General features: G+C 34.1%; 1 protein-coding gene across 8 annotated transcripts; it reads left to right on the top strand.

Annotated features, from left to right (window-relative positions):
• On the top strand, positions 1–27,880 carry LOC114272352 (uncharacterized). 8 transcript variants are annotated; one of them, XR_014345138.1, is made up of 7 exons: positions 1–205; positions 1,084–1,170; positions 2,614–2,676; positions 3,610–3,724; positions 14,734–14,943; positions 26,960–27,066; positions 27,429–27,880. XR_014345138.1 is itself a non-coding variant. In XM_082896371.1 (7 exons), exons 3-6 carry the CDS (start codon positions 1,149–1,151, stop codon positions 14,900–14,902), a joined length of 369 nt encoding a protein of 122 aa, XP_082752497.1. In that variant the 5' UTR covers positions 66–205; positions 450–527; positions 1,084–1,148; the 3' UTR covers positions 14,903–14,943; positions 26,960–27,265. The 8 variants fall into 8 exon arrangements, 2 of the variants coding, with proteins under 2 accessions (XP_082752496.1, XP_082752497.1); XM_082896371.1 differs by lacking the exon at positions 27,429–27,880 and adding an exon at positions 450–527 and having other exon boundaries at positions 66–205; positions 26,960–27,265; XR_003632700.2 differs by lacking the exon at positions 14,734–14,943.
• The last annotated feature ends 112 nt before the right edge of the window (positions 27,881–27,992 follow it).

Raw genomic sequence — 27,992 nt, 5'->3', positions numbered from 1 at the left:
AAGGATAAAAAAAAAAAGTGGGAAGAAAATAAAATAGAGAAACAAAACAGGGAAAGTGAAATGAGAGAGAGAATAGGAGACGACGAAGAAAAGGGGGGAGAAGAAGGAGAAGAAGATGGAGACAGAAGACGAAGACGAAGACGAGGAGGAGAAGAAGAAGAGAGCAGACGAAGAATACCTCAGCTTCTTCAATTGATCTGAACAGGTTAGGGCTCCTTTCCTCTCCTCTCCTCCCTCGATCTCTTTCTCTCTGTCTCTTTCCCTCCAACAGTTAGGGCTTCGATCCACCTCATGCGTGTCAGTTGCATTCGATTCGTAGATGTTGGATTTGAGATCAAACTACATTTATTCGTTTGGTTATTTATTGTTGTGCCCTAACATTTTAAGCTCAAATATGGACTTGGCTGATGTTGTTTTTGATTTGAATGACTTTGATCTGGATTGAACAGATGCAGATCCTGAGCTAGCTAATTCGAAATGCTACAATCTAGAGTTTCTGGTTCTCTTAGATTTAGGGCTCTGATTTGGTATTGACCTAGAGTTCTCTGTACTATCTTTTTCCTTTTCTTTTCTGTCTTTCTTTCTTTCTTTTTCATTTAAAACAAAAAAAAAATAGCTAAAGATTTAAGGACTGATGTTAAATTTTTTCGGATAATTCCAAAAACAGAGGATGGTACATAATTACCATAATGCCGTAGTTTTATACGCAAATATTTTTGTTTTTGGGTTGATTCGTTACCTTGCTTTTTATGAATCCATGTTAAGAAATTAGACCAAGTTATGAGCTTTCTCTCTACATTGAATTGGCTTTTCCTTGAGCTTCTTATGGGCTCATGAATTCGGCAACAAAGTGATTATGATGGGTCAAACAGATTATTGTCATGAATCATGATGATAATATTGTTAGTTTAAACAGATTTATCTCATGTCATGCTTATGTTTCCTGTAGAGCCGATCTTATATTTGTATTGTTTACTCTATTCTGGGGTGGTATGACCTCACTTTTCTTATAAAAATACAATGACATTCACCATGTGTTGTTGGTCCTTATCGAACATCTCTTTAATATTGGATTCATTGCAGGGTAGAAATGTCGATGCCTTGATTTTGTATTGACAAGCTGTGCCCTCTCTGTCTCAGATCCAAATATGATTTTCCTTTGCCCTTTAGGTATGTGTATGTATTGTTTCTATCGATTTTGCTGTCGATGCTACTTTCTGAATGTGTTTTGTTTAAGTGGAAGTGTTTTAGGTTTTCATTGAAGTGGATAGGTGAGGTTGTTCAACCATAATTTGATTCAATTTACACTTCTTCTATGTGTCTGCAACATAATAAGACTTGATTCTTTCACTCTTTCATTTTTGATCCAGATAGAAAAATTGAAGATCTAATGATAAATTTTTGGTGAAAATCCAATAAAATTTTAGCACATTTTGCAATAGAGTTGAAGGCAGTGATTTATTGTGCTCCCCTGGTACAACTTCAAGAAATTTGACTTATTTTGAATTGTTTCAAGTGTCTCTTCGACTAGAAAACTCATAGAAAGCAGTAGGTTAAAACAGAATTCAGCATAGTAGTAAAACAAAACACAACCTAGTTTGAGATTTATTTAAAATTCGTTTATTGGAATTTTCTTCTATTACACAATATACTAGACTCATGGAGGGATTGCCTGTTAAAATTTGATGAAGTTATGAGGTAGAGAACTATTTTTAAAAATTCATCAAAGTCAGGCCTCTGCACAATTTCAATTCTGCGTAATCATGAAAACTCACCCCCAAAATAGCTATGCTTTTGCTTTACTAAAGCCTCTTTTCATTCCATCTTGTAAACATGATTTAAACTACATAAAAGATCAATAAATTCATGCTTGAAACTATTTAACAACAAATTAAAAATTGAATTGAAAAATTTACTGACTAAGAATTTTTTGTCAAGCTCTCTAGAAATTGAGTGAAGTTCTGCTTAAGGACTTGTACCTCATCGTGTTTTGAATTATTTTGCAGGGGAAGTGTGGTATTGAGAAATAACCTTTTTATTTAATTATTTTTTTTTTTTTGGGGGGGGGGGATTGCACTAATTGAGACTAGGTGAGGCACAATTTTTAAGGTCACAATTTTCTGGATAAGGAAAATTGCTTCTACGAATCATCTTCTTCCTTTTATTGGTGCTTTCGCTCTTTTCAAATATTTAGTTAATCGTGAATAGTAGAGTAGAGTCCAATTATATCTTTTGTGCTTGTATAGTATTTTGGTCCTTAACTCTCAAATCTTGGAAGCCCTTTTAACTGTGTCTCTTTGCGATGCTAGCTATTTAGACATAATTGATAGTTACCTAAATCATTTTGAACCGAAATGACGCAAAAGTGGCTTCGGCAGAGTTAGTACTAGTCGTGGGAAACATGTGTTAGAATCTGCTTCTCTTGATTCTGTTGTTAAAGCTATATTTTTCTTGTTACCAGATATATTCTTGGTGTTATATGGAAAATTCCATTTTGTGGGGTGTCCAATAATTATCCACTTTATTCTATTTATTTATGTATTTATATATTTTTTGGGGGACTTTTAACCTCTTTTCCCTTTTCCTACTTAACAATAATTCCTCTGTTCCAAGGTATTTTGGAGCCGCATCCTGGAGCTATCGACAGCAGCCTAAGCAAGTCACACCTGGAAATGGGTATGTTGCTATTGGTGAACAATACCTTATAGTATATAGTCTATAATATTATACCACAATGTATTTTCCAAACAGATGATTTGTGCTGCTAATCTCATATATTTTGGTCAAGACGTTCCAAATTTTTTTCATAATTTTTTCTGCGAGCTGCAGATACATGAGGCAGTGATGAACACTGAAGACACAATGTGATTGAGAAAATCCTTCAATCTGCTTTAAAATTGTAGTTTAGGATCCACCGGCCCTTTCTGATGAATCGATAGTGAAAGCAATGGAAGCTTCAACATAAGAGCTAACCTTGCGTGCAAGTTGATGAGTAGTAGAGCTTACCTTGATTCCATATTTAATAATATTAGTGTTAAACTAAATATTGATGTATGTTTTTGCATGTATGAAAGTTTATATTTTGTTTGCACACTGATATATATATATATATATATATATATGTATGTGAATATAGGTTAATAATTCTATTATAAGTTTAAATTAATTTGTTAATTTTTTTTAAAATTATTTTTCATTAAAAAAAATTGTTAGGTACTTGCAATTGTTTTTTTTTTTTTTGTAGCAAACGTATATATGATTTTTATAATAAATAATTCTTTGCGATGGTAAAGTGTTATTTATTTAATTTTTTTTTTGCGACTGCAAAATAGCTGTTGCAAAAAGTAGTTTATGCTCTGCCATCGCAAAAAATATTTGCCACCACCATATTTGCGTCCCCCATTTGTGGTTGCATGGCAGTCACAAAAGGTCATTTGTGACTGCATTTTCATTATTTGTGACGGCTTGTGACGGTCACAAGGACGCTTGATATGATTATCAACAATACTCCATGAAGGCAAGAGGTACCTATTAAACACATAGAACACAAAAATTTCCAAAATATTGAATCCACAGTAATAAAGCAACTTTTCTGGATGTGTGATGCAGGCAAACCAGAAAAACAGAAGCGCACAGTTACAATTGATGAAATGGTGGGAGGAAGAAAGGAAAGTATTCTGTGGACGAGCAGACTCATTCATTGCACTCATGCATCTTGTCCAAGGTACCCAAACAAGTTCTCTCTATACTTGACCTAGAAGTTTCAAATCCTTACAAAAGTTGCTAGATTTCATCCTTAAAAGCCTAGGTCGATTTTATGTAGTAGTTATCTGGTGCACAAACCTGTTATTGACTTATTCTGGTTTGCACATATCATTCTAGGTTACCAAAAAATGAAGCCTACTAAAAAAAAAAGTTCAAATTATGTGAATACACTCACAGTAACACAGTACTAGCTAGGCACCGCTACAACATGAAAGCAAAATACAAATCTTAAAGAGTTCACAAGCTATTAACTAAAATGGTGAATATAATTGACATCCAAGCAGTGTAGAAATTCCAGATGTAGTAAGCAAAGATAGAAAAGTGCACTGTACAAAAATGCCTAAGCAGCTCATGCAAAGAATAAACTGAACATTGTCAGTCTTGCACCCAACCTTACAATTCTGATTCGTATTAAAGACAATGCACTAAGATCATTATTCCTTTATTTTTTTTGGGTGAATTTTCTTCAAAGTAGCATTTATTTTCCATTGCTACTGTCGGAATCTCTTGGATAGAAACACTATCTCTGTACCAAGAATGAACATACAAAGAAATTATATGATATTCTATGTCCAGTGCATGTAAATTAAAAGATATATTTATCTAACCAATATTTCAGGAAATAGATGCTTCTCACAGTGGAAAGGCTCAGTTGTTGACTCAGTAATAGGAGTGTTCCTTACTCAGAATGTCTTAGACCTTAACTATGATTTTTTTTATTTTTTTTTTCGGAAACAAATTTCAGTATATAGAGAAAACAAATTGTATTGAAGAAAAGCCCTAGCACTGTAAAACGTAGCTAAGGTCTTGCATAAACGATGAAATTCGGATACAAGGAATGAAACAATTACTCATGATAGAAATAAAGGAAAGAACAAAAGAACTTCAAAAATGAAATATCAATACTTAGGTGATTTAGAAAATCTTAAGTGAGGTGTTTAAGTTAAAAGTAATGTCGTTAAGTTATAATTATTCAGTAAATTCTCTTTCTTAGAGACTAAGCGTGATTAGTTTGAGTTAAACTTGGTTACTTAAGATAATGAAACAAGTGGCCTAAGCTAATTATTTCATACAATAAAAGAGAGAAGGATGGAGAAAGTTGGAGAGAAACTTTCTTCTTGAGAGGTAGAAGAGAAAAGAAAGAGAAATAAGAAGAAAATCAAAGTGAATTAAAATTCATCCATTTGGACTTGAGAATTGAACACTTAGGTGATTTAAAAAACCTTAAGTGAGGTGCTTAAGTTAAACTAAGATCATTAAGTTATAATTAGTCAGTAAATTCTCTTTTGTAGAGAATAAACATGATTAGTTTTAGTTAAACTCGGTCACTTAAGAAAATGAAGTTGATTATATATAAATTTTGGTTTAAATTCACTTAAATGAGTAGCAAAAGCAACCCTACCAATGAAAATCTTTCCCCACATACAAACAAAATACCTGATGAAATACATGTTATAGCAAGCTCTCTTATCATGGTTCATTAGATGTTTCACCGTGTATACAAAATCGTAAGGTTTATGCATGATTACAAGTTTCGGGTTTGAGATGACTTAGGGTTGGTTTGGGATGTCCTAAAAAAGTGCACTTTTTGACTTATTGGTGGGTTTGGGTTGGGTTTGGGTTGGGTTTGATGTGATGTGTTAGAGAGGTGATGTGATTTAAATAAGATGATGTGACTTAAATAAGATAGTGACTTTTTGACTTTTTGGCTTATTTAGTACATGCCAAACTAGCCCTTACTTTGCCTTGCCTGGAGGAACATCTCTCAACCACTCAAGGTCAATGCTTCCATGTTTTCTAACCATTCGGTTTTAGGAAATCCTGCATAATTACGTAATCATTATTAACTTTTTTTTTTTATAGGTTTCTGCATTTAGCTTGTTATTACACACGGCCAGAGCAATTTGAAGCTGATTTTGACAAATATGAAACTTTTGAAATATGATTTGTACTCCTACCTTGATTCACTCTGCTAGCAAGTTGTTCTTTCCTAGTTCTCTGATAGAATTAGAAATCTCATTGACATCTGCACATTGTATTGCTTCGTAGTCCAGGGAGTCCATAGTAATAACTGATGAATCCTTTTGTGACCAAACATACCTCCTTTTGCATGGAGGGAGCATTAGTAGCTTCCGAACTAGGGCAGGATACCCTCCTTTCCAGGATTGTATTATTGCCTCTTTGAATGATTTAGTGAATCCTACGTCTGACTTCTAAATTAGGACAGGGCAGCCCTACCCCCCAAATAGGCATGAATGCAAATTATGTGCTTATGTGATATTTTGGAAATGATTTGATTTGATTCCAGCGATCTAACAACGAGAAAGACAGTGATTTCATTTCCAAAATCTGGGGAGTCTGACGTGGCAGTGATTTGATTATGTGGCAATCCGAGTTATTTAGGGGCAATGATGCAATTACAAAGATTTGGGGGTTCAATTTAGGCAATGATTCATATTTTTAGGGGGGTGGTTTCCCAATTTTAAAGAATTTGAGTTTGAATTTGGGTTCTTACCTTAGTGATCAAAGAAGAAGAGGAAAAAGAAAGGAATGATTGCCTTTTTAAAATTTAAATCCCCAAGAAAACATGTTATTAAAGAATAATTTGTAAAAAAAAAAAGAACTTTCCAACCTAAGTAGAACCTCGGAGATTATGGAAGGTGTTTGATCGAATAAGAATCTTTAAGTCATTGACTTTAGGGGGAATTTCGACTTTCATGAAAAATGGGAGATAAGGAAGTGGTGACCAAATCTTCAATTTTGAATAAAATTTGAAATCCCCCAGAAATATATTTGACTAAGGAGACAATTGTTTGATTAGATACTTGGAATCAGATCGAGAGTTCCTTGGGAGGAAAGAATTGTGAAAGAAAACCCGAGTAAAATTTTAGAAATTATGGAAAGTTTTTGATCAGGCAGAATTCTTTAGGTTTTTGACTTTAGAGGGAATTTGATTTTATGGAAAAGTGTTGATGAGGAGGTGATGACCGAGTTTTTTACTTTGAAGTGAAATTTTGATTATCCTTAGAAGACATTTGACTATAAGGTAACTGTTTGATTGATTTCTTGGAATAAGATCTAAAATTCCTGGGAAATTTTTTGAAAATAAAATTTGAATAGAGTTCCGAAATTATGGAAAGTTCTTTTCATAAGGTAAAAACCTTTGGGCCACTGACTTTGAGGGAGCCTTAATTTTATGGAGAAATGTTGGACAAGGAAGTAATGATCAAGTCTCTCATTTCGAATAAAATTTTGGTTCCTGTACAAGATAGTTGGCTAAAGGGTGATCGTTTAGTTGATTCTTTGGAATAAAATCCGAACTCCTCAAAACTTTCGGAAAAAAAAAGAGGCAAGGGGAAACATTGAAATTTTAAATTAAAAAAAAAACGGAACTTTATTTTGGAAAAGGATTTTGAAAAAAATAGACTTTGAAATTTGATGGCGTACTTTTGAAAATAAATTGGGGCACATTTCGGAAAACAATAAATAATGGAAAGACAATTGTTTAGATTGATCACTCTGGTAGGAATCCTTTAAATTCCTCATAATTCCCTTGGTCGGGCAACTATCACCCAATGGGTGATGACGATGACTTCGAGACCCAATGGTAACTGTTAAACAAAATTGACTGGTTTCATTCACCTATCCTCGGGTTTGTTGCATAGTATCCCGGACACTATTCGTGGGTTATGTTATGTCAATAAGGCAAGCATGAGATGCTAGTACTGTTTGATCATTCCCTTGTGAAAGGAGTGGTATATTGATATTAATAACTGATGTACCCTTTTGTGACCAAACTTACCCCCTTTTGCATAGAGGGAGCATTAGCAGCTTCCGAACTAGGGTAGGATACCCTCCTTTCCAGGATTGTATTATTGCCTCTTTGAATGATTTAGTGAATCCTATCTGACTTCTAAATTAGGACAGGGCAGCCCTACCCCTCAAATAGGCATGAATGCAAATTATGTGCTTATGTGATATTTTGAAAATGATTTGATTTGATCCCAGCGATCTAACAACGAGAAAGACAGTGATTTCATTCCCAAAATCTGGGGAGTCTGACGTGGCAGTGATTTGATTCTGTGGCAGTCCGAGTTATTTAGGGGCAATGATGCAGTTACAAAGATTTGGGGGTTCAATTTAGGCAGTGATTCATATTTTGATCATGATTTGAGTAATTTGTAGTAAATTAGGGGGGTGGTTTTCCAATTTTCAAGAATTTGAGTTTGAATTTGGGTTCTTACCTTAGTGATCAAAGAAGAAGAGGAAATGGAAAGGAACGATTGCCTTTTTAAAATTTAAATCCCCAAGAAAACATGTTATTAAAGAATAACATTTAAAAAAAAAGGAACTTTCCAACCTAAGTAGAGCCTCGGAGATTGTGGAAGGTATTTGATCGAATAAGAATCTTTAAGCCATTTGACTTTAGGGGGAATTTTGACTTTTATGAAAAATGGGAGATAAGGAAGTGGTGACCAAATTTTCAATTTTGAATAAAATTCGATATCCCCTAGAAAGACATTTGACTAAGGAGACAATTGTTTGATTAGATACTTGGAATCAGATCGAGAGCTCCTTGGGAGGAAAGAATTGTGAAAGAAAACTCGAGTAAAATTTTAGAAATTATGGAAAGTTTTTGATCAGACAGAAATATTTAGGTTTTTGACTTTAGAGGCAATTTGATTTTATGGAAAAGTGTTGATGAGGAGGTGATGACCGAGTCTTTCACTTTGAAGTGAAATTTTGAATTTCCTTAGCAGACATTTGACTATAAGGTAACTGTTTGATTGATTTATTGGAATAAGATCTAAAATTCCTTTGAAATTTTTTGAAAATAAAATTTGAATAGAGTTTCGAAATTATGGAAAGTTCTTTTCATCAGGTAAAAACCTTTGGGCCACTAACTTTGAGGGAACCTTAATTTTATGGAGAAATGTTGGACAAGGAAGTAATGACCAAGTCTCTCATTTCGAATAAAATTTTGGTTCCTGTACGAGATATTTGGCTAAAGGGTGATCGTTTGGTTGATTCCTTGGAATAAAATCCGAACTCGTCAAAACTTTCGAAAAAAAAGAGGAAAGGGGAAACATTGAAATTTTAAATAAAAAAAAAAAACGGCATTTTATTTTGAAAAATATGGACGTTGAAATTTGATGACGTACTTTTGAAAATAAATTGGGACACATTTTGGGAAACAATAAATAATGGAAAGACAATTGTTTAGATTGATCCCTCTGGTAGGAATCCTTTAAATTACTTAGAATTCCCTTGGTCGGGCAACTATCACCCAATGGGTGATGACGATGACTTCGAGACCCAATGGTAAGTGCTAAACAAAATTGACTGGTTCCATTCACCTATCCTCAGATTTGTTGCATAGTATCCCGGACACTATTCATGGGTTTTGTTATGTCAATAAGGCAAGCATGAGACTATGCTGCTAGTACTGTTTGATCATTCCCTTGTGGAAGGAGTGGTATATTGATAGTAATAACTGATGTACGCTTTTGTGACCAAACTTACCCCCTTTTGCATGGAGGGAGCATTAGCAGCTTCCGAACTAGGGCAGGATACCCTCCTTTTCAGGATTGTATTACTGCCTCTTTGAATGATTTAGTGAATCCTAGGTCTGACTTCTAAATTAGGACAGGGCAGCCCTACCCCCCAAATAGGCATGAATGCAAATTATGTGCTTATGTGATATTTTGGAAATGATTTGATTTGATTCCAGCGATCTAACAACGAGAAAGACAGCGATTTCATTCTCAAAATCTGGGGAGTCTGACGTGGCAGTGATTTGATTCTGTGGCAATCCGAGTTATTTGGGGGCAATGAAGCAGTCACAAAGATTTGGGGGTTCAATTTAGGCCGTGATTCATATTTTGATCATGATTTGAGTAATCAGTAGTAAATTAGGGGGTTGGTTTCCCAATTTTAAAGAATTTGAGTTTGAATTTGGGTTTTAGTGATCAAAGAAGAAGAGGAAAAAGAAAGGAATGATTGCCTTTTTAAAATTTAAATCCCCAAGAAAACATGTTATTAAAGAATAACTTCTAAAAAAAAGGAACTTTCCAACCTAAGTAGAGCCTCGGAGATTATGGAAGGTGTTTGATCGATTAAGAATATTTAAGTCATTTGACTTTAGGGGGAATTTCGACTTTATGAAAAATGGGAGATAAGGAAGTGGTGACCAAATTTTCAATTTTGAATATAATTCGAAATCCCCTAGAAAGACATTTGACTAAGGAGACAATTGTTTGATTAGATACTTGGGATCAGATCGAGAGCTCCTTGGGAGGAAAGAATTTTGAAAGAAAACCCGAGTAGAATTTTAAAAATTATGGAAAGTTTTTAATCAGACAGAAATCTTTAGGTTTCTGACTTTAGAGGCAATTTGATTTTATGGAAAAATGTTGATGAGGAGGTGATGACCGAGTCTTTCACTTTGAAGTGATATTTTGAATTTCCTTAGAAGACATTTGACTATAAGGTAACTGTTTGATTGATTTCTCGGAATAAGATCTAAAATTCCTTTGAAATTTTTTGAAAATAAAATTTGAATAGAGTTCCGAAATTATGGAAAGTTCTTTTCATCAGGTAAAAACCTTTGGGCCACTGACTTTGAGGGAATCTTAATTTTATGGAGAAATGTTGGACAAGGAAATAATGACTAAGTCTCTCATTTCGAATAAAATTTTGGTTCTTGTACGAGATATTTGGCTAAAGGGTGATCGTTTGGTTGATTCCTTGGAATAAAATCTGAACTCCTCAAAACTTTCGGAAAAAAAGAGGAAAGCGGGAACATTGAAATTTTAAATAAATAAAAAAAATGGCACTTTATTTTCAAAAAAATAGACGTTAAATTTAATGACGTACTTTTGAAAATAAATTGGGGCACATATCGGGAAACAATAAATAATGGAAAGACAATTGTTTAGATTGATCACTCTGGTAAGAATCCTTTAAATTACTCAGAATTCCCTTGGTCGGGCAACTATCACCCTATGGGTGATGACGATGACTTCGAGACCCAATGGTAAGTGTTAAACAAAATTGACTGGTTCCATTCACCTATCCTCGGGTTTGTTGCATAGTATCCCGGACACTATTCGTGGGTTATGTTATGTCAATAAGGCAAGCATGAGACTATGCTGCTAGTGCTGTTTGATTATTCCCTTGTGAAAGGAGTGATATATTGATAGTAATAACTGATGTACGCTTTTGTGACCAAACTTGCCCCCTTTTGCATGGAGGGAGCATTAGCAGCTTCCGAACTAGGGCAGGATACCCTCATTTCCAGGATTCTATTATTGCCTCTTTGAATGATTTAGTGAATCCTAGGTCTGACTTCTAAATTAGGACAGGGCAGCCCTACCCCCCAAAGAGGCATGAATGCAAATTATGTGCTTATGTGATATTTTGGAAATGATTTTACTTGATTCCAACGATCTAACAACGAGAAAGGCAGTGATTTCATTCCCAAAATTTGGGGAACCTGGCATGGCAATGATTTGATTCTTTGGCAATTCGAGTTATTTGGGGGCAATGATGCAGTTGCAAAGATTTGGGGGTTCAATTTAGGCAGTGATTCATATTTTGATCATGATTTGAGTAATCAGTAGTAAATTAGGGGGGTGGTTTTCCAATTTTAAAGAATTTGAGTTTGAATTTGGGTTCTTACCATAGTGATCAAAGAAGAAGAGGAAATGGAAAGGAATGATTGCCTTTCTAAAATTTAAATCCCCCAGAAAACATGTTATTAAAGAATAACATTTAAAAAAAAGGAACTTTCCAACCTAAGTAGAGCCTCGGAGATTATGGAAGGTGTTTGATCGAATGAGAATCTTTAAGTCATTTGGCTTTAGGTGGAATTTTGACTTTTATGAAAAATGTGAGATAAGGAAGTGGTGACCAAATCTTCGATTTTGAATATAATTCGAAATCCCCTAGAAAGACATTTGACTAAGGAGACAATTGTTTGATTAGATACTTGGAATCAGATCGAGAGCTCCTTGAGAGGAAGGAATTGTGAAAGAAAACTCGAGTAGAATTTTAGAAATTATTTAAAGTTTTTAATCAGACAGAAATCTTTAGGTTTTTGACTTTATAGGGAATTTGATTTTATGAAAAATGTTGATGAGGAGGTGATGACCGAGTCTTCCACTTTGAAGTGAAATTTTGAATGTCCTTAGAAGACATTTGACTATATGGTAACTGTTTGATTGATTTCTTGGAATAAGATCTAAAATTCCTTTGAAATTTTTTGGAAATAAAATTTGAATAGAGTTCCGAAATTAAGGAAAGTTCTTTTCCTCAGGTAAAAACCTTTGGGCCACTGACTTTGAGGTAACGTTAATTTTATGGAGAAATGTTGGACAAGGAAGTAATGACCAAATCTCTCATTTCAAATAAAATTTTGGTTATTGTACGAGATATTGGCTAAAGGGTGATCGTTTGGTTGATTCCTTGGAATAAAATCCGAACTCCTCAAAACTTTCAGAGAAAAAGAGGAAAGGGGAAACATTGAAATTTTAAATAAAAAAAATGGCACTTTATTTTGAAAAAAATAGACGTTGAACTTTGATGACGTACTTTTGAGAATAAATTGGGGCACATTTCGGGAAACAATAAATAATTGAAAGACAATTGTTTAGATTGATCACTCTGGTAGGAATCCTTTAAATTACTCAGAATTCCCTTGGCCGGGCAACTATCACCCAATGGGTGATGACGATGACTTCGAGACCCAATGGTAAGTGTTAAAAGAAATTGACTGGTTCCATTCACCTATCCTCGGGTTTGTTGCATAGTATCCTGGCCACTATTCGTGGGTTATGTTATGTCAATAAGGCAAGCATGAGATTATACTGCTAGTACTGTTTGATCATTCCCTTGTGGAAGGAGTGGTATATTGATAGTTATAATTGATGTACGCCTTTGTCACCAAACTTACCCCCTTTTGCATGGAGGGAGCATTAACAGCTTCAAAATTAGGGCAGGATACCCTCCTTTCCAGGATTGTATTATTGCCTCTTTGAATGATTTAGTGAATTCTAGGTCTGACTTCTAAATTAGGACAGGGCAGCCCTACCCCCCAAAGAGGCATGAATGCAAATTATGTGCTTATGTGATATTTTGGAAATGATTTGATTTGATTCCAGTGATCTAACAATGAGAAAGACAGTGATTTTATTCCCAAAATCTGGGGAGTCTGACGTGGCAGTGATTTGATTCTGTGGCAATCCAAGTTATTTTGGGGCAATGAAGCAGTCACAAAGATTGGGGGGTTCAATTTAGGTAGTGATTCATATTTTGATCATGATTTGAGTAATCAGTTGTAAATTTGGGCGGTGGTTTCCCAATTTTAAAGAATTTGAGTTTGAATTTGGGTTCTTACCATAGTGATCAAAGAAGAAGAGGAAAAAGAAAGGAATGATTGCCTTTTTAAAATTTAAATCCCCAAGAAAACATGTTATTAAAGAATAACTTCTAAAAAAAAGGAACTTTCCAACCTAAGTAGAGCCTCGGAGATTATGGAAGGTGTTTGATCGAATAAGAATCTTTAAGTCATTTGGCTTTAGGGGGAATTTTGACTTTTATGAAAAATATGAGATAAGGAAGTGGTGACCAAATCTTCAATTTTGAATAAAATTCGAAATCCCCTATAAAGACATTTGACTAAGGAGACAATTGTTTGATTAGATACTTGGAATCAGATCGAGAGCTCCTTGGGAGGAAAGAATTGTAAAATAAAACCCGAGTAGAATTATAGAAATTATGGAAAGTTTTTGATAAGACAGAAATCTTCAGGTTTTTGACTTTAGAGGGAATTTGATTTTATGAAAAAGTGTTGATGAGGAGGTGATGACCGAATCTTCCACTTTGAAGTGAAATTTTGAATTTCCTTAGAAGACATTTGACTAAAAGGTAATTGTTTGATTGATTTCTTGGAATAAGATCTAAAATTCCTTTGAAATTTTTTGAAAGGAAAATTTGAATAGAGTTCCGAAATTATGGAAAGTTTTTTTCATCAGGTAAAAACCTTTGGGCCACTGACTTTGAGGGATCCTTAATTTTGTGGAGAAATGTTGTACAAGGAAATAATGATCAAGTCTCTCATTTCGAATAAAATTTTGGGTTCCTGTACGAGATATTTGGCTAAAGGGTGATCGTTTGGTTGATTCCTTGGAATAAAGTCCGAAGTCCTCAAAACTTTCGGACAAAAATAGGAAAGCGGGAACATTGAAATTTTAAATAAAAAAAACAGAACTTTATTTTGAAAAAAATAGACGTTGAAATTTGAAGACGTACTTTGTAAAATAAATTGGGGTACATTTCGGGAAACAATAAATAATAGAAAGACAATTGTTTAGATTGATCACTCTGGTAGGAATCCTTTAAATTCCTCATAGTTCCCTTGGTCGGGCAACTATCACCCAATGGGTGATGACGATGACTTCGAGACCCATTGGTAAGTGTTAAACAAAATTAACTGGTTCTATTCACCTATCCTCGGGTTTGTTGCATAGTATTCCGGACCTTAGTTGCACGAAGCGGGAGCAGGAGCGGGGACGGGAGCGGGAGCGGGGAAGCGTGAGTCAATAGAAGTTTCTTAGGTTGGGAGCGCCTCGGGAAGCGGTAATATATAAATATATATATATGTTTTAATACACATTAAAAGTTTTTTTTATAAATATTTTTTTTAATACATATTAATTATTTTATTTATTTATTTATTATATTTTTTAAATAATGTGTTAAAATATATTAAAATAAATAAAAAAAATTAAAATTGGAGAGGGGTGAGATAGACACAAATTATATTATTTATTAGATTTATTATATGTATTATATACATATATATATATTTTATTAGACACAAATATGTTAATATAATTTATTAGATATATATTTTATATAATAAATTAGATATATATATTTTATATATAACCAATTATATTGTTATAGGTTGAAAACGGGAGGGACAGAGACGCATGACAAGAGAGAGAGAGAGATAGAGAGAGAGGAAGGAAGGCAAATCGAAGGCGACGACATGGCGACGCAAATCGAAGGCAGATCGGAGGAGCTAACGAGTCTTTACGGCAGATCGGAAGGCAGATCGAAGGCGAGAGACTGAGATTGAAGGCAGATCGAGCAGATCGAAGGCAGACACACCAGGTTTCTCTCTCTCTCTCTCTCTCTCTCCCTCTCTCTTTCTCTCTCCCCTTTACGATCCCATCTTCATTTGAATCGCGATTCTGAGTAAGAATCGTGGCCTGTTTGCGCGAATCCTGTAACTTAGTCCCGGACATTATTTGTGGGTTATGTTATGTCAATAAGGCAAGCATGAGACTATGCTGCTAGTACTGTTTGATCATTCCCTTGTGGAAGGAGTGGTATATTGATAGTGATAACTATGTACGCTTTTGTGACCAAAATTACCCCTTTTAGCATGGAGGGAGCATTAGAAACTTCCGAACTAGGGCAGGATACCCTCTTTTCTAGGATTGTGTTATTGCCTCTTTGAATGATTTAGTGAATCCTAGGTCTGACTTTTAAATTAGGACAGAGCAGCCCTACCCCCAAATAGGCATGAATGCAAATTATGTACTTATGTGATATTTTGGAAATGATTTGATTTGATTCTAGCGATCTAACAACGAGAAAGATAGTGATTTCATTTCCAAATTCTGGGGAGTCTGACGTGGGAGTGATTTGATTCTGTGGCAATCCGAGTAATTTGGGGGCAATTACGCAGTTACAAAGATTTTGGGGTTCAATTTAGGCTGTGATTCATATTTTGATCTTGATTTGAGTAATTAGTAGTAAATTAGGGGGGTTGTTTCCCAATTTTAAAGAATTTGAGTTTGAATTTGGGTTCTTACCTTAGTGATCAAAGAAGAAGCGGAAAAAGAAAGGAATTATTGTCTTTTTAAAATTTAAATCCCCAAGAAAACATGTTATTAAAGAATAACTTCTAAAAAAAAAGGAACTTTCTAACCTAAGTAGAGCCTCGGAGATTATGGAAGGTGTTTGATCGAATAAGAATCTTTAAGTTATTTGACTTTAGGGGGAATTTTGACTTTTATGAAAAATGGGAGATAAGGAAGTGGTGACCAAATCTTCAATTTTGAATAAAATTTGAAATCCCCTAGAAAGACATTTGACTAAGGAGACAATTGTTTGAATAGATACTTGGAATCAGATCGAAAGCTCCTTGGGAGGAAAATTGTGAAAGAAACCTGGAGTAGAATTTTAGAAATTATGGAAAGTTTTTGATCAGACAGAAATCTTTAGGTTTTTGACTTTAGAGGGAATTTGATTTTATGGAAAAGTGTTGATGTGGAGGTGACGACCGAGTCTCACTTTGAAGTGAAATTTTGAATTTCCTTAGACAACATTTGACTGTAAGGTAACTGTTTGTTTGATTTCTTGGAATAAGATCTAAAATTCTTTTGAAATTTTTTGAAAATAAAATTTGAATAGTGTTTCGAAATTATGGAAAGTTCTTTTCATTAGGTAAAAATCTTTGGGCCACTTACTTTGAGGGAACCTTAATTTTATGGAGAAATGTTGGACAAGGAAGTAATCACCAAGTCTCTCATTTCGAATAAAATTTTGGTTCCTGTACGAGATATTTGGCTAAAGGGTGATTGTTTGGTTGATTCTTTGGAATAAAATCCGACTCCTCAAAACTTTCGGAAAAAAAAGAGTAAAGAGGGAACATAGAAATTTAAAATAAAAAAAAAACCGTACTTTATTTTGAAAAAAATAGACGTTGAAATTTGATGACGTACTTTTGAAAATAAATTGGGACACATTTTGGGAAACAATAAATAATGGAAAGACAATTGTTTGGTTTGATCACTCTGGTAGGAATCCTTTAAATTCCTCAGAATTCCCTTGGTCGGGCAACTATCACCCAATGGGTGATGACGATGACTTCGAGACCCAATGGTAAGTGTTAAACAAAATTGACTGGTTCCATTCACCTATCCTCGGGTTTGTTGCTTAGTATTCCGGACACTATTCGTGGGTCATGTTATGTCAATAAGGCAAGCATGAGACTATGCTGCTAGTACTATTTGATCATTCACTTGTGCAAGGAGTGGTATATTAATAGTAATAACTGATGTACCCTTTTGTCACCAAACTTACCCCTTTTGCATGGAGGGAGCATTAGGAGCTTCCGAACTGGGGCAGGTTACCCTCATTTCCAGGATTGTATTATTGCCTCTTTGAATGATTTAGTGAATCCTAGGTCTGACTTCTAAATTAGGACAGGGCAGCCCTACCCCCCAAATAGGCATGAATGCAAATTATGTGCTTATGTGATATTTTGGAAATGAATTGATTTGATTCTAGCGATCTAACAACGAGAAAGACAGTGATTTCATTCCCAAAATTTGGAGAGTCTGACGTGGCAATGATTTGATTCTGTGGCAATACGAGTTATTTGGGGCAATGATGCAGTCACAAAGATTTGGGGGTTCAATTTAGGCAGTGATTCATATTTTGATCATGATTTGAGTAATCGGTAGTAAATTAGGGGGGTGGTTTCCCAATTTTAAAGAATTTGAGTTTGAATTTGGGTTCTTACCATAGTGATCAAAGAAGAAGAGGAAAAAGAAAGGAATGATTGCCTTTTTAAAATTTAAATCTCCAAGAAAACATGTTATTAAGGAATAACTTCTAAAAAAAAAAGGAACTTTCCAACCTAAGTGGAGCCTCGGAGATTATGGAAGGTGTTTGGTCGAATAAGAATCTTTAAGTCATTTGACTTTAGGGGGAATTTTGACTTTTATGAAAAATGTGAGATAAGGAAGTGGTGACCAAATCTTCAATTTTGAATAAAATTCGATATCTCCTAGAAAGACATTTGACTAAGGGGGCAATTGTTTGATTAGATACTTGGAATCAGATCGAGGGCTCCTTGGGAGGAAGGTATTGTTAAAAAAAACCCGAGTTGATTTTTTGAAATTTTGGAAAGTTTTTGATCTGGCAGAAATCTTTAGGTTTTTGACTTTAGAGGGAATTTGATTTTATGGAAAAGTGTTGATGAGGAGGTGATGACCGAGTCTTTCACTTTGAAGTGAAATTTTGAATTTCTTTAGAAGACATTTGACTATAAGGTAATTGTTTGATTGATTTCTTGGAACAAGATCTAAAATTCCTTTGAAATTTTTTGAAAATAAAATTTGAATAGAGTTCCGAAATTATGGAAAGTTCTTTTCATCAGGTAAAAACCTTTGGGCCACTGACTTTGAGGGAACCTTAATTTTATGGAGAAATGTTGGAGAAGGAGGTAATGACCAAGTCGCTCATTTCGAATAAAATTTTGGTTCCTGTACGAGATATTTGGCTAAAGGGTGATCGTTTGGTTGATTCCTTGGAATAAAATCCGAACTCCTCAAAACTTTCGGAAAAAAAGAGGAAAGGGGGAACATTGAAATTTAAAAAAAAAAAAAACGGTATTTTATTTTGAAAAAAATAGACGTTGAAATTTGATGACGTACTTTTGAAAATAAATTGGGGCACATTTTGGGAAACAATAAATAATGGAAAGACAATTGTTTGGATTGATCACTCTGGTAGGAATCCTTTAAGTTCCGCAGAATTCCTTTGGTTGGGCAACTATCACCAAATGGGTGATGACGATGACTTCGAGACCCAATGGTAAGTGTTGAACAAAATTGACTTGTTCCATTCACCTATCCTCGGGTTTGTTGTATAGTATCCCGGACATTATTCGTGGGTTATGTTATGTCAATAAGGCAAGCATGAGACTATGCTGCTAGTACTGTTTGATCATTCCCTTGTGGAAGAAGTCGTATATTGATAGTTATAACTGATGTACGCTTTTGTGACCAAACTTACCCCCTTTTGCATGGAGGGAGCATTAGCAGCTTCCGAACTAGGGCCGGTACCCTCCTTTCCAGGATTGTATTATTGCCTCTTGGAATGATTTAGTGAATCCCAGGTTTGACTTCTAAATTCGGAGAGGGCAACCCTACCCCCCAAATAGGCATGAATGCAAATTATGTGCTTATGTGATATTTTGGAAATGATTTGATTTGATTCCAGCGATCTAACTAGGAAAACAGTGATTTCATTTCCAAAACTTAGGAAGTCTGATGTGGCAGTGATTTGATTCTGTGGCAGTCTGAGTTATTTGGGGGCAATGATCCAATTACAAAGATTTAGGGGTTCAATTTAGGCAATGATTCATATTTTGATCATGATTTGAGTAATCAGTAGTAAATTAGGTGGTTTGTTTCCCAATTTTAAAGAATTTGAGTTTGAATTTGGGATTTTACCTTAGTGATCGAAGAAGAAAAGGAAAAAGAAAAGAATGTTTGCCTTTTTAAAATTTCCATCCCCAAGAATGCATGTTATTAAAGAATAACATCTAAAAAAAAAAAGTAACTTTCCAACTTAAGTAGAGCCTCGGTGATTATGGAAGGTGTTTGATCGAATAAGAATCTTTAAGTCATTGACTTGAGGGGAAATTTCGAGTTTTATGAAAAATGGTAGATAAGGAAGTGGTGACCAAAGCTTCAATTTTGAATAAAATTCGAAATCCCCTAGAAAGACATTTGACTAAGGAGACAATTGTTTGATTAGATACTTGGAATAAAATCCAGAGCTCCTTGGGAGGAAAGAATTTTGAAAGAAAATCCGAGTAGTATTTTAGAAATTATGAAAAGTTTTTGATCAAACAGAAATCTTTAGGTTTTTTACTTTAGAGGAAATTTGATTTTATGGAAAAGTGTTGACGAGGAGGTAATGACCGAGTCTTTCACTTTCAAGTGAAATTTTGAATTTCCTTAGAAGACATTTGACTATAAGGTAACTGTTTGATCGATTTCTTGGAATAAGATCTAAAATTCGTTGGAAATTTTTTGAAAATAAAATTTGAATAGAGTTCCGAAATTATGAAAAGTTCTTTTCATCAAGTAAAAACCTTTTGGCCACTAACTTTGAGGGAACCTTAATTTTATGGAGAAATGTTAGACAAGGAAGTAATGACCAAGTCTCTCATTTCGAATAAAGTTTTGATTCCTCTACAAGATATTTGTCTAAAGGGTGATCGTTTGGTTGAGTCCTTGGAATAAAATCCGAACTTCTCAAAAATTTTGAAAAAAAAGAGGAAAGGGAGACATTGAAATTTTAAATAAAAAAATCGTACTTTACTTTGAAAAAGGATTTTGAAAAAAATAGAACTTGAAATTTGATCACGGACTTTTGAAAAGAAATTGGGGCACATTTAGTGAAACAATAAATAATGGAAAGACATTTGTTTAGATTGATCACTCTGGCAGGAATCCGTTAAATTCCTCTAAATTCCCTTGGTCGGACAACTATCACCTAATGGGTGATGATGATGACTTCGCGATCCAATGGTAAGCGTTAAACGAAATTGACTGGGTCCATTCACCTATCCTCGGGTTTGTTGCATAATATCCCGGACACTATTCGTGCATTATGTTGGCCCTGTTTGGTAGAGCTGTGGGAAAGTACTTATAGCTTATAACTATGAACATAAGCTGATTTCTGACTTATAAATTAAGCTTCTCCTGCCCCACTCAAAGACTAAGTTGATTTCTGACTTACAAAAAGCTATAAGCTGTATTGTTAAGCTAAACCAAACACAACCAAATAGCTTAAATTAAGCTGAAAGCTGAAATAAGTTGAAATTAAGCTGTACTAAACAGGGCCGTTATGTCAATAAGGCAAGCATGAGACTATGCTACTAGTACTGTTTGATCATTCTCTTGTGGAAGGAGTGGTATATTGATAGTAATAACTGATGTATCCTTTTGTTACCAAACTTTCCTCCTGTTGCATAGAGAGAGCATTAGTAGCTTCCAAACTTGGGCAGGATTCCCTCTCTTCCAGGATTGTATTATTGCCTCTTTGAATGATTTAGTGAATCCTAGGTCTGATTTCTAAATTAAGACAGGCCAACCCTATCCCTCAAATAGACACGATTTCAAATTATGTGCTTATGTGATATTTTGGAAAAGATTTGATTTGATTCCAACGATCTAATAACGAGAAAGACAGTGATTTCATTCCCAAAATCTGGAGAGTCTGATATGGCAGTGATTTGATTCTATGGCAATCCGAGTTATTTGGGGCAATGATCAAATTACGAAGATTTGGAGGTTCAATTTAGGGAGTGATTCATATTTTGATCATGATTTGAGTAATCTGTAGTAAATTAGGGGGGTGGTTTCCCAATTTTAAAGAATTTGAGTTTGAATTTGGGTTCTTACCTTAGTGATCAAAGAAGAAACGAAAAAGAAAAGAATTATTGCCTTTTTAAAATTTAAATCCCCGAGAAAACATGTTATTAAAGAATAACTTCTAAAAAAAAAGAAACTTTCCAACTTAAATAGAGCCTCGGAGATAATGGAAGGTGTTTGATTGAATAAGAATCTTTAAGTAATTGACTTTAGGGGGGATTTCGAGTTTTTTGAAAAATGGTAGATAAGGAAGTGGTGACCAAATCTTCAATTTTGAATAAAATTTGAAATCCCCTAGAAAGATATTTGACTAAGGAGACAATTGTTTAATTAGATACTTGGAATAAAATCCAGAGCTCCTTGGGAGGAAAGAATTTTGAAAGAAAACCCGAGTAGAATTTTAAAAATTATGAAAAGTTTTTAATCAGGCATAAATCTTTAGGTTTTTGATTTTAGAGGGAATTTGATTTTATGGAAAAGTGTTGATGAGGAGGTAATGACTGAGTCTTTCACTTTGAAGTGAAATTTTGAATTTCCTTAGAAGACGTTTGACTGTAAGGTTACTGTTTGATTGATTTCTTGGAATAAGATCTAAAATTCGTTGGAAATTTTTTGAAAATAAAATTTGAATAGAGTTTCGAAATTATGGAAAGTTCTTTTCATCGGGTAAAAACCTTTGGGCCACTGACTTTGAGGGAACCTTAATTTTATGAAGAAATGTTAGACAAGTAATGGCCAAGTCTCTCATTTCGAATAAAATTTTGGTTCCTCTACAAGATGTTTGGCTAAAGGGTGATCGTTTGGTTGATTCCTTGGAATAAAATCCGAACTCCTCAAAACTTTTCAAACAAAAGAGGAAAAGGAAACATTGAAATTTTAAATAAGAAAAACGACACTTGATTTTGAAAAAGGTTTTTGAAAAAAATAGAAGTTGAAATTTTATCACGCACTTTTGAAAATAGTTTGGGGCACATTTAGGGAAATAATAAATAATGGAAAGACAATTGTTTAGATTGATCACTCTGGTAGGAATCGTTTAAATTCCTTAAAAATTTCCTTGGTCGGGCAACTATCACCTAATGGGTGATGCTGATTACTTCAAGATACAATGGTAAGCGTTAAACAAAATTGACCGGGTCAATTCACCTATCCTCGAGTTTGTTATATAATATCCCGGACACTATTCGTGGGTTATGTTATGTCAATAAGGCAAGCATGAGATTATGCTACTAGTACTGTTTGATCATTCCCTTGTGGAAGGAGTGGTATTTTGATAGTAATAACTGATGTACCATTTTGTGACCAAACTTACCTTTTGCATATAGAGAGCATTAGCACCTTCCAAACTAGGGCAGGATACCCTCCTTTCTAGGATTGTATTATTGCCTCTTTGGATGATTTAGTGAATCCTAGGTCTGATTTCTAAATTAGGACAGGGCAACCCTACCCCCCCTCCCCCAATAGGCATGAAAGCAAATTATGTGCTTATGTGATATTTTGGAAATGATTTGATTTGATTTGATTCCAGCGGTCTAACAACGAGAAAGTTAGTGATTTCATTCCCAAAATCTGGGGAGTCTGATATGGCAATGATTTGATTCTGTGGCGATCCGAGTTATTTGGGGCAATGATCCAATTACAAAGATTTGTGGGTTGAATTTAGGCAGTAATTCATATTTTGATCATGATTTGAGTAATCAATAGTAAAATAAGAGGTGGTTTCCCAATTTTAAAGAATTTGAGTTTAAAGAACCTTAGTGATAAAAAAAAAATAGAAAAAAAAAAGAAGAATGTTTGCCTTTTTAAAATTTAAATGCCCAAGAAAACATGTGATTAAAGAATAACTTCTAAAAAAAAGAAACTTTCCAACTTAAGTAGAGTCTTGGAGGTTATGGAAAGTGTTTGATTTTATAAGAATCTGTAAGTCATTGACTTTATCCGTAATTTCAACTTTTATGAAAAATGGTAAATAAGGAAGTGGTTAGCAAATCTTTAAGTTTGAATAAAATTCCAAATTCTCTAAAAGATATTTGACTAAGGAGACAATTGTTTTATTAGATACTTCGAATAAAATCCAAAGCTCTTTGGGAGGAAAGAATTTTGAAAGAAAACCCTAGTAGAATTTTAGAAAGTATGAAAAGTTTTTGATTAGACGGAAATCTTTAGGTTTTTGACTTTAGGGGTAATTTGATTTTATGGAAAAGTGTTAGATAAGGTGGTAATGACCGAGTCTTTCACTTTGAAATAAAATTTTGAATTTCCTTAGAAGACATTTGACTATAAGGTAACTGTTTGATTGATTTTCCTCGAGTAAGATCTGAAATTCCTTGGATATTTTTTGAAAATAAAAGTTGATTATAGTTCAGAAATTATGAAAAGTTCTTTTCATCAATTAAAGATCTTTGGGCCACTGATTTTGAGGGAACCTTAATTTTATGGAGAAATGTTAGACAAGGAAGTGATGACCAAGTCTCTCATTTTGAATAAAATTTTGGTTCCTCTATAAGATATTTGGCTAAAGGATGATTGTTTGATTCATTTATTGGAATAGAATCTGAACTTCTCAAAACTTTTGAAGAAAAAGAGGAAATGAAAACTTTGAAAATTTAAATAAAAAAAGGGACTTTATTTTGAAAAAGGATTTTTAAAAAAAAATAATAGTTGAAATTTGATCAAGCACTTTTTAAAATAAATTGGGGCACATTTTGTGAAACAATAATAATGGGAAGACAATTGTTTAGATTGATCATTTTGGTAGGATTCATTAAAATTCCTCAAAATTCCCTTGGTTGGGCAACTCACCTAATGGGTGATGATGATTACTTTGAGATCCAATGGTACGTGTTGAACAAAATTGACTGGGTCAATTCACCTATTCTCGGGTTTGTTACATAATAGCCCGGACACTATTCGTGGGTTATGTTATGTCAAAAAGGCAAGCATGAGATTGTGCTATTAGTACTGTTTGATCATTTCCTTGTGGAAGGAGTGGTATATTGATAGTAATAACTGATGTACCCATTTGTGACCAAACTTGCCTTTTGCATATAGAGAGCATTAGCACCTTCCAAACTAGGGCAGGATACCCTTCTTTCTAGGATTGTATTATTGCCTCTTTGAATGATTTAGTGAATCCTAGGTCTGATTTCTAAATTAGGACAGGGCAAACCTACGTCCCCCCCCCCCCCCCCCCAATAGGAATGAAAGCAAATTATGTGCTTATGTGATATTTTGAAAATGATTTGATTTGATTCCAGCGATCTAACAACGAGAAAGACAGTGATTTCATTCCCAAAATCTGGGGAGTCTGATATGGCAATGATTTGATTCTGTGGCAATCTGAGTTATTTGGGGCAATGATCCAATTACAAAGATTTGTGGGTTGAATTTAGGCAGTGATTGATATTTTGATCATGATTTAAGTAATCAGTAGTAAATTAGGAGGGTGGTTTCCCAAGTTAGTGATCCAAAAAAAATAAAAAACAGAATGTTTGCCTTTTTAAAATTTAACTGCTCAAGAAAACATGTGATTAAAGAATATCTTCTAAAAAAATGGAACTTTCCAACTTAAGTAGAGTCTTGGAGGTTATGGATGGCGTTTGATTTTATAAGAATCTTTAAGTCATTGACTTTATCTTGAATTTCAACTTTTATGAAAAATGGTAGATAAGGAAGTGGTGACCAAATCTTCAAGTTTGAATAAAATTCCAAATCCCATAAAAGATATTTGACTAAGGAGATAGTTGTTTTATTAGATATTTCAAGTATAATCCAAAGCTCTTTGGGAGGAATGAATTTTGAAAGAAAACCCTAGTAGAATTTTAGAAATTATGAAAAGTTTTTGATTAGACGGAAATCTTTAGGTTTTTGACATTTAGGGGAAATTTGATTTTATGGAAAAGTGTTAGATAAGGTGGTAATGACCGAGTCTTTCACTTTGAAATAAAATTTTGAATTTCTTTAGAAGACATTTGACTGTAAGGTTACTGTTTGATTGATTTCTTGGAATAAGATCCAAAATTACTTGGAAATTTTTTGAAAATAAAATTTGAATAGAATTCTGAAATTATGGTAAGTTCTTTTCATCAAGTAAAAACCTTTGGGCCACTGACTTTGAGGGAACCTTAATTTTATGGAGAAATGTTAGACAAAGAAGTAATGACCAAGTCTCTCATTTCGAATAAAATTTTGGTTCCTCTACAAGGTATTTGGCTAAAGGGTGATCGTTTGGTTGATTCCCTGGAATAAAATCCGAACTCCTCAAAACTTTTGAAAAAAAAGAGGAAAGGCAAACATTGAAATTTTAAATAAGAAAAACGGCACTTTATTTTGAAAAAGGATTTTGAAAAAAATAGAAGTTGAAATTTGATCACGCACTTTTGAACATAAATTGGGGCACATTTAGGGAGATAATAAATAATGGAAAGACAATTGTTTAGATTGATCACTCTGGTAGGAATCGTTTAAATTCCTCAAAATTCTCTTGGTCAGGCAACTATCACCTAATGGGTGATGATGATTACTTCAAGATCCAATGGTAAGCGTGAAACAAAATTGGCTGGGTCAATTCACCTTTCCTGAGGTTTGTTGCATAATATCTCGGACACAATTCGTGGGTTATGTTATGTCAATAAGGCAAGCATGAGATTATGCTACTAGTACTGTTTGATCATTCCCTTGTGGAAGGAGTGGTATTTTGATAGTAATAACTGATGTACCATTTTGTGACCAAACTTACCTTTTGCATATAGAGAGCATTAGCACCTTCCAAACTAGGGCAGGATACCCTCCTTTCTAGGATTGTATTATTGCCTCTTTGGATGATTTAGTGAATCCTAGGTCTGATTTCTAAATTAGGACAGGGCAACCCTACCCCCCCTCCCCCAATAGGCATGAAAGCAAATTATGTGCTTATGTGATATTTTGGAAATGATTTGATTTGATTCCAGCGGTCTAACAACGAGAAAGTTAGTGATTTCATTCCCAAAATCTGGGGAGTCTGATATGGCAAAGATTTGATTCCGTGGCAATCCGAGTTATTCGGGGCAATGATCCAATTACAAAGATTTGTGGGTTGAATTTAGGCAGTGATTAATGTTTTGATCATGATTTGAGTAATCAATAGTAAATCAGGAGGGTGGTTTCTCAATTTTAAAGAATTTGAGTTTGAATTTGGGTTCTTACCTTAGTGATAAAATTAAAAAATAAAAAATAAAAAAATAAAATGATGGCCTTTTTAAAATTTAAATACCCAGGAAAACATGTGATTAAAGAATAACTTCTAAAAAATAGAAACTCTCCAACTTAATTATAGCCTTGGAGGTTATGGTGTTTGATTGAATAAGAATCTTTAAGTCATCGACTTTAGGGGGAATTTCAACTTTTATGGAAAATAGTAGATGAGGAAGTGGTGACCAAATCTTCAATTTTGAATAAAATTCAAAATCCCCTAAAAGATATTTGACTAAGGGGACAATTGTTTGATTAGATATTTGGAATAAAATCCAAAGCTCCTTGGGAGGAAAGAATTTTGAAAGAAAACCCGTGTAGAATTTTAGAAATTTTGGAAAGTTTTTGATTAGACAGAAATCTTTAGGTTTTTTACTTTGGAGGGAATTTGATTTTTTGGAAAAGTGTTAGATAAGGATGTAATGACCGAGTCTTTCATTTTGAAATAAAATTTTGAAAGTCTTTCACTTTGAAATAAAATTTTGAATTTCCTTAGAAGACATTTGACTATAAGGTAATTGGTTGATTGATTTCTTCGAATGAGATCTAAAATTCCTTGGAAATTTTTTGAAAATAAAATTTGAGTAGAGTTCGGAAATTATAGAAAGTTCTTTTCAGCAAGTAAAAATCTTTGGGCCATTGATTTTGAGGGAATCTTAATTTTGTGGATCTCTGCCACCGGATCGTAACTGTTGTGCATAATTGTCATTCTATAGGGGTGATGCATAGGGATTTGAGCCTGAGAATTTCTTGTTCTTGAGCACCGATGAGGACTCGCCGTTGAAAGCTACTGACTTTGGGCTTTCATTGTTCTACAAATCAGGTAACACTTCTGATCAATTGATGTGTGTATTGTGATTCATGTTTGCATACATATGTACATATATACACAAGCAAACGTTCTCGTCATCGATTGATCTATCTTTGCGTTGTTTTTAAGCCTTTAATTGGAACTTGAAGGGCCTTCAGATTGTAAGATTCAATTGCTAACATGAGAATGCATAGAGTTAGTTTTATGTCCATGTGTTCTTGGTTTTTTGGTATTTGCTGTAACCACAATGCTGTTCAATTCTTTTTTTATGGTTATGGTTACTTGATATTGGCTTCGTTTAGGACTGGAATTCTAACAAAATTTTCTTCTATCAATGGAAAAAACATATCGGAAATGCAATTGAAATTATGTAGGATATTGTAATACTTGGAAGAAAAATGCTCTGTTTGGTACGTGTGGGAGGAAGGAAAGAAGCCAAAGGGAAGGGGAGAGCTTGGAGGTTCTGTTAGGCTGGATTTGGATTATGGATTTTGGGTAGGAATTTTGAAAGGGAAAGGAAAATATGAATGAAATATATACTAAATTTTTTCTCCATTTCCTTCACCTTTTTCTTTCCCTTCTCGAATCCATTATTCACGTGTTAAGAAGGTTTTAAAAGATTGTATTTTAGTGCAATAAAGAATGTATAATTCTTTTAAGCCTTTTTAACATGTGCCCTGGGGGCGCATGTGTTAACAAAATCCTTTCTCTTATCGACAAACAACAAGCTTGTGTTGTGTTGAACAAATGAGGGAGAATTATTGTTCCTTTACTGCTACCAACCTTTTTATATCTCCTATTTAATTTGCCTCTTGATTTCTATCCATTTAATTGTTTGAGGTTATCCTTTTCCATCCCTCACAACCAAGGCTGTTCTTGAGGGAAGGTGGCTGCTTATGGCCTCAAAATTTTGTCCAAAAAAATAGTGCGTGTTGCAA

This window comes from Camellia sinensis, chromosome 11 (genome assembly GCF_055761805.1).
Source record: "Camellia sinensis isolate YWXY chromosome 11, ASM5576180v1, whole genome shotgun sequence".
Lineage (NCBI taxonomy): Eukaryota > Viridiplantae > Streptophyta > Magnoliopsida > Ericales > Theaceae > Camellia > Camellia sinensis.
Note: the sequence above shows the minus strand (reverse complement) of the source record. Positions and strands in the feature narration are given on the sequence as shown.

What these genes read in the sequence shown, in the direction of transcription:
- LOC114272352 (XM_082896370.1), top strand. Translation starts at nt 1,149, where the DNA reads ATGATTTTCCTTTGCCCTTTAG. An exon ending in CAAGTCACACCTGGAAATGG is followed by an intron (nt 2,677 to 3,609) that starts GTATGTTGCTAT and finishes TGTGTGATGCAG; the next exon opens with GCAAACCAGAAAAACAGAAG. An exon ending in ACTCATGCATCTTGTCCAAG is followed by an intron (nt 3,725 to 14,733) that starts GTACCCAAACAA and finishes ATATTGTTATAG; the next exon opens with GTTGAAAACGGGAGGGACAG.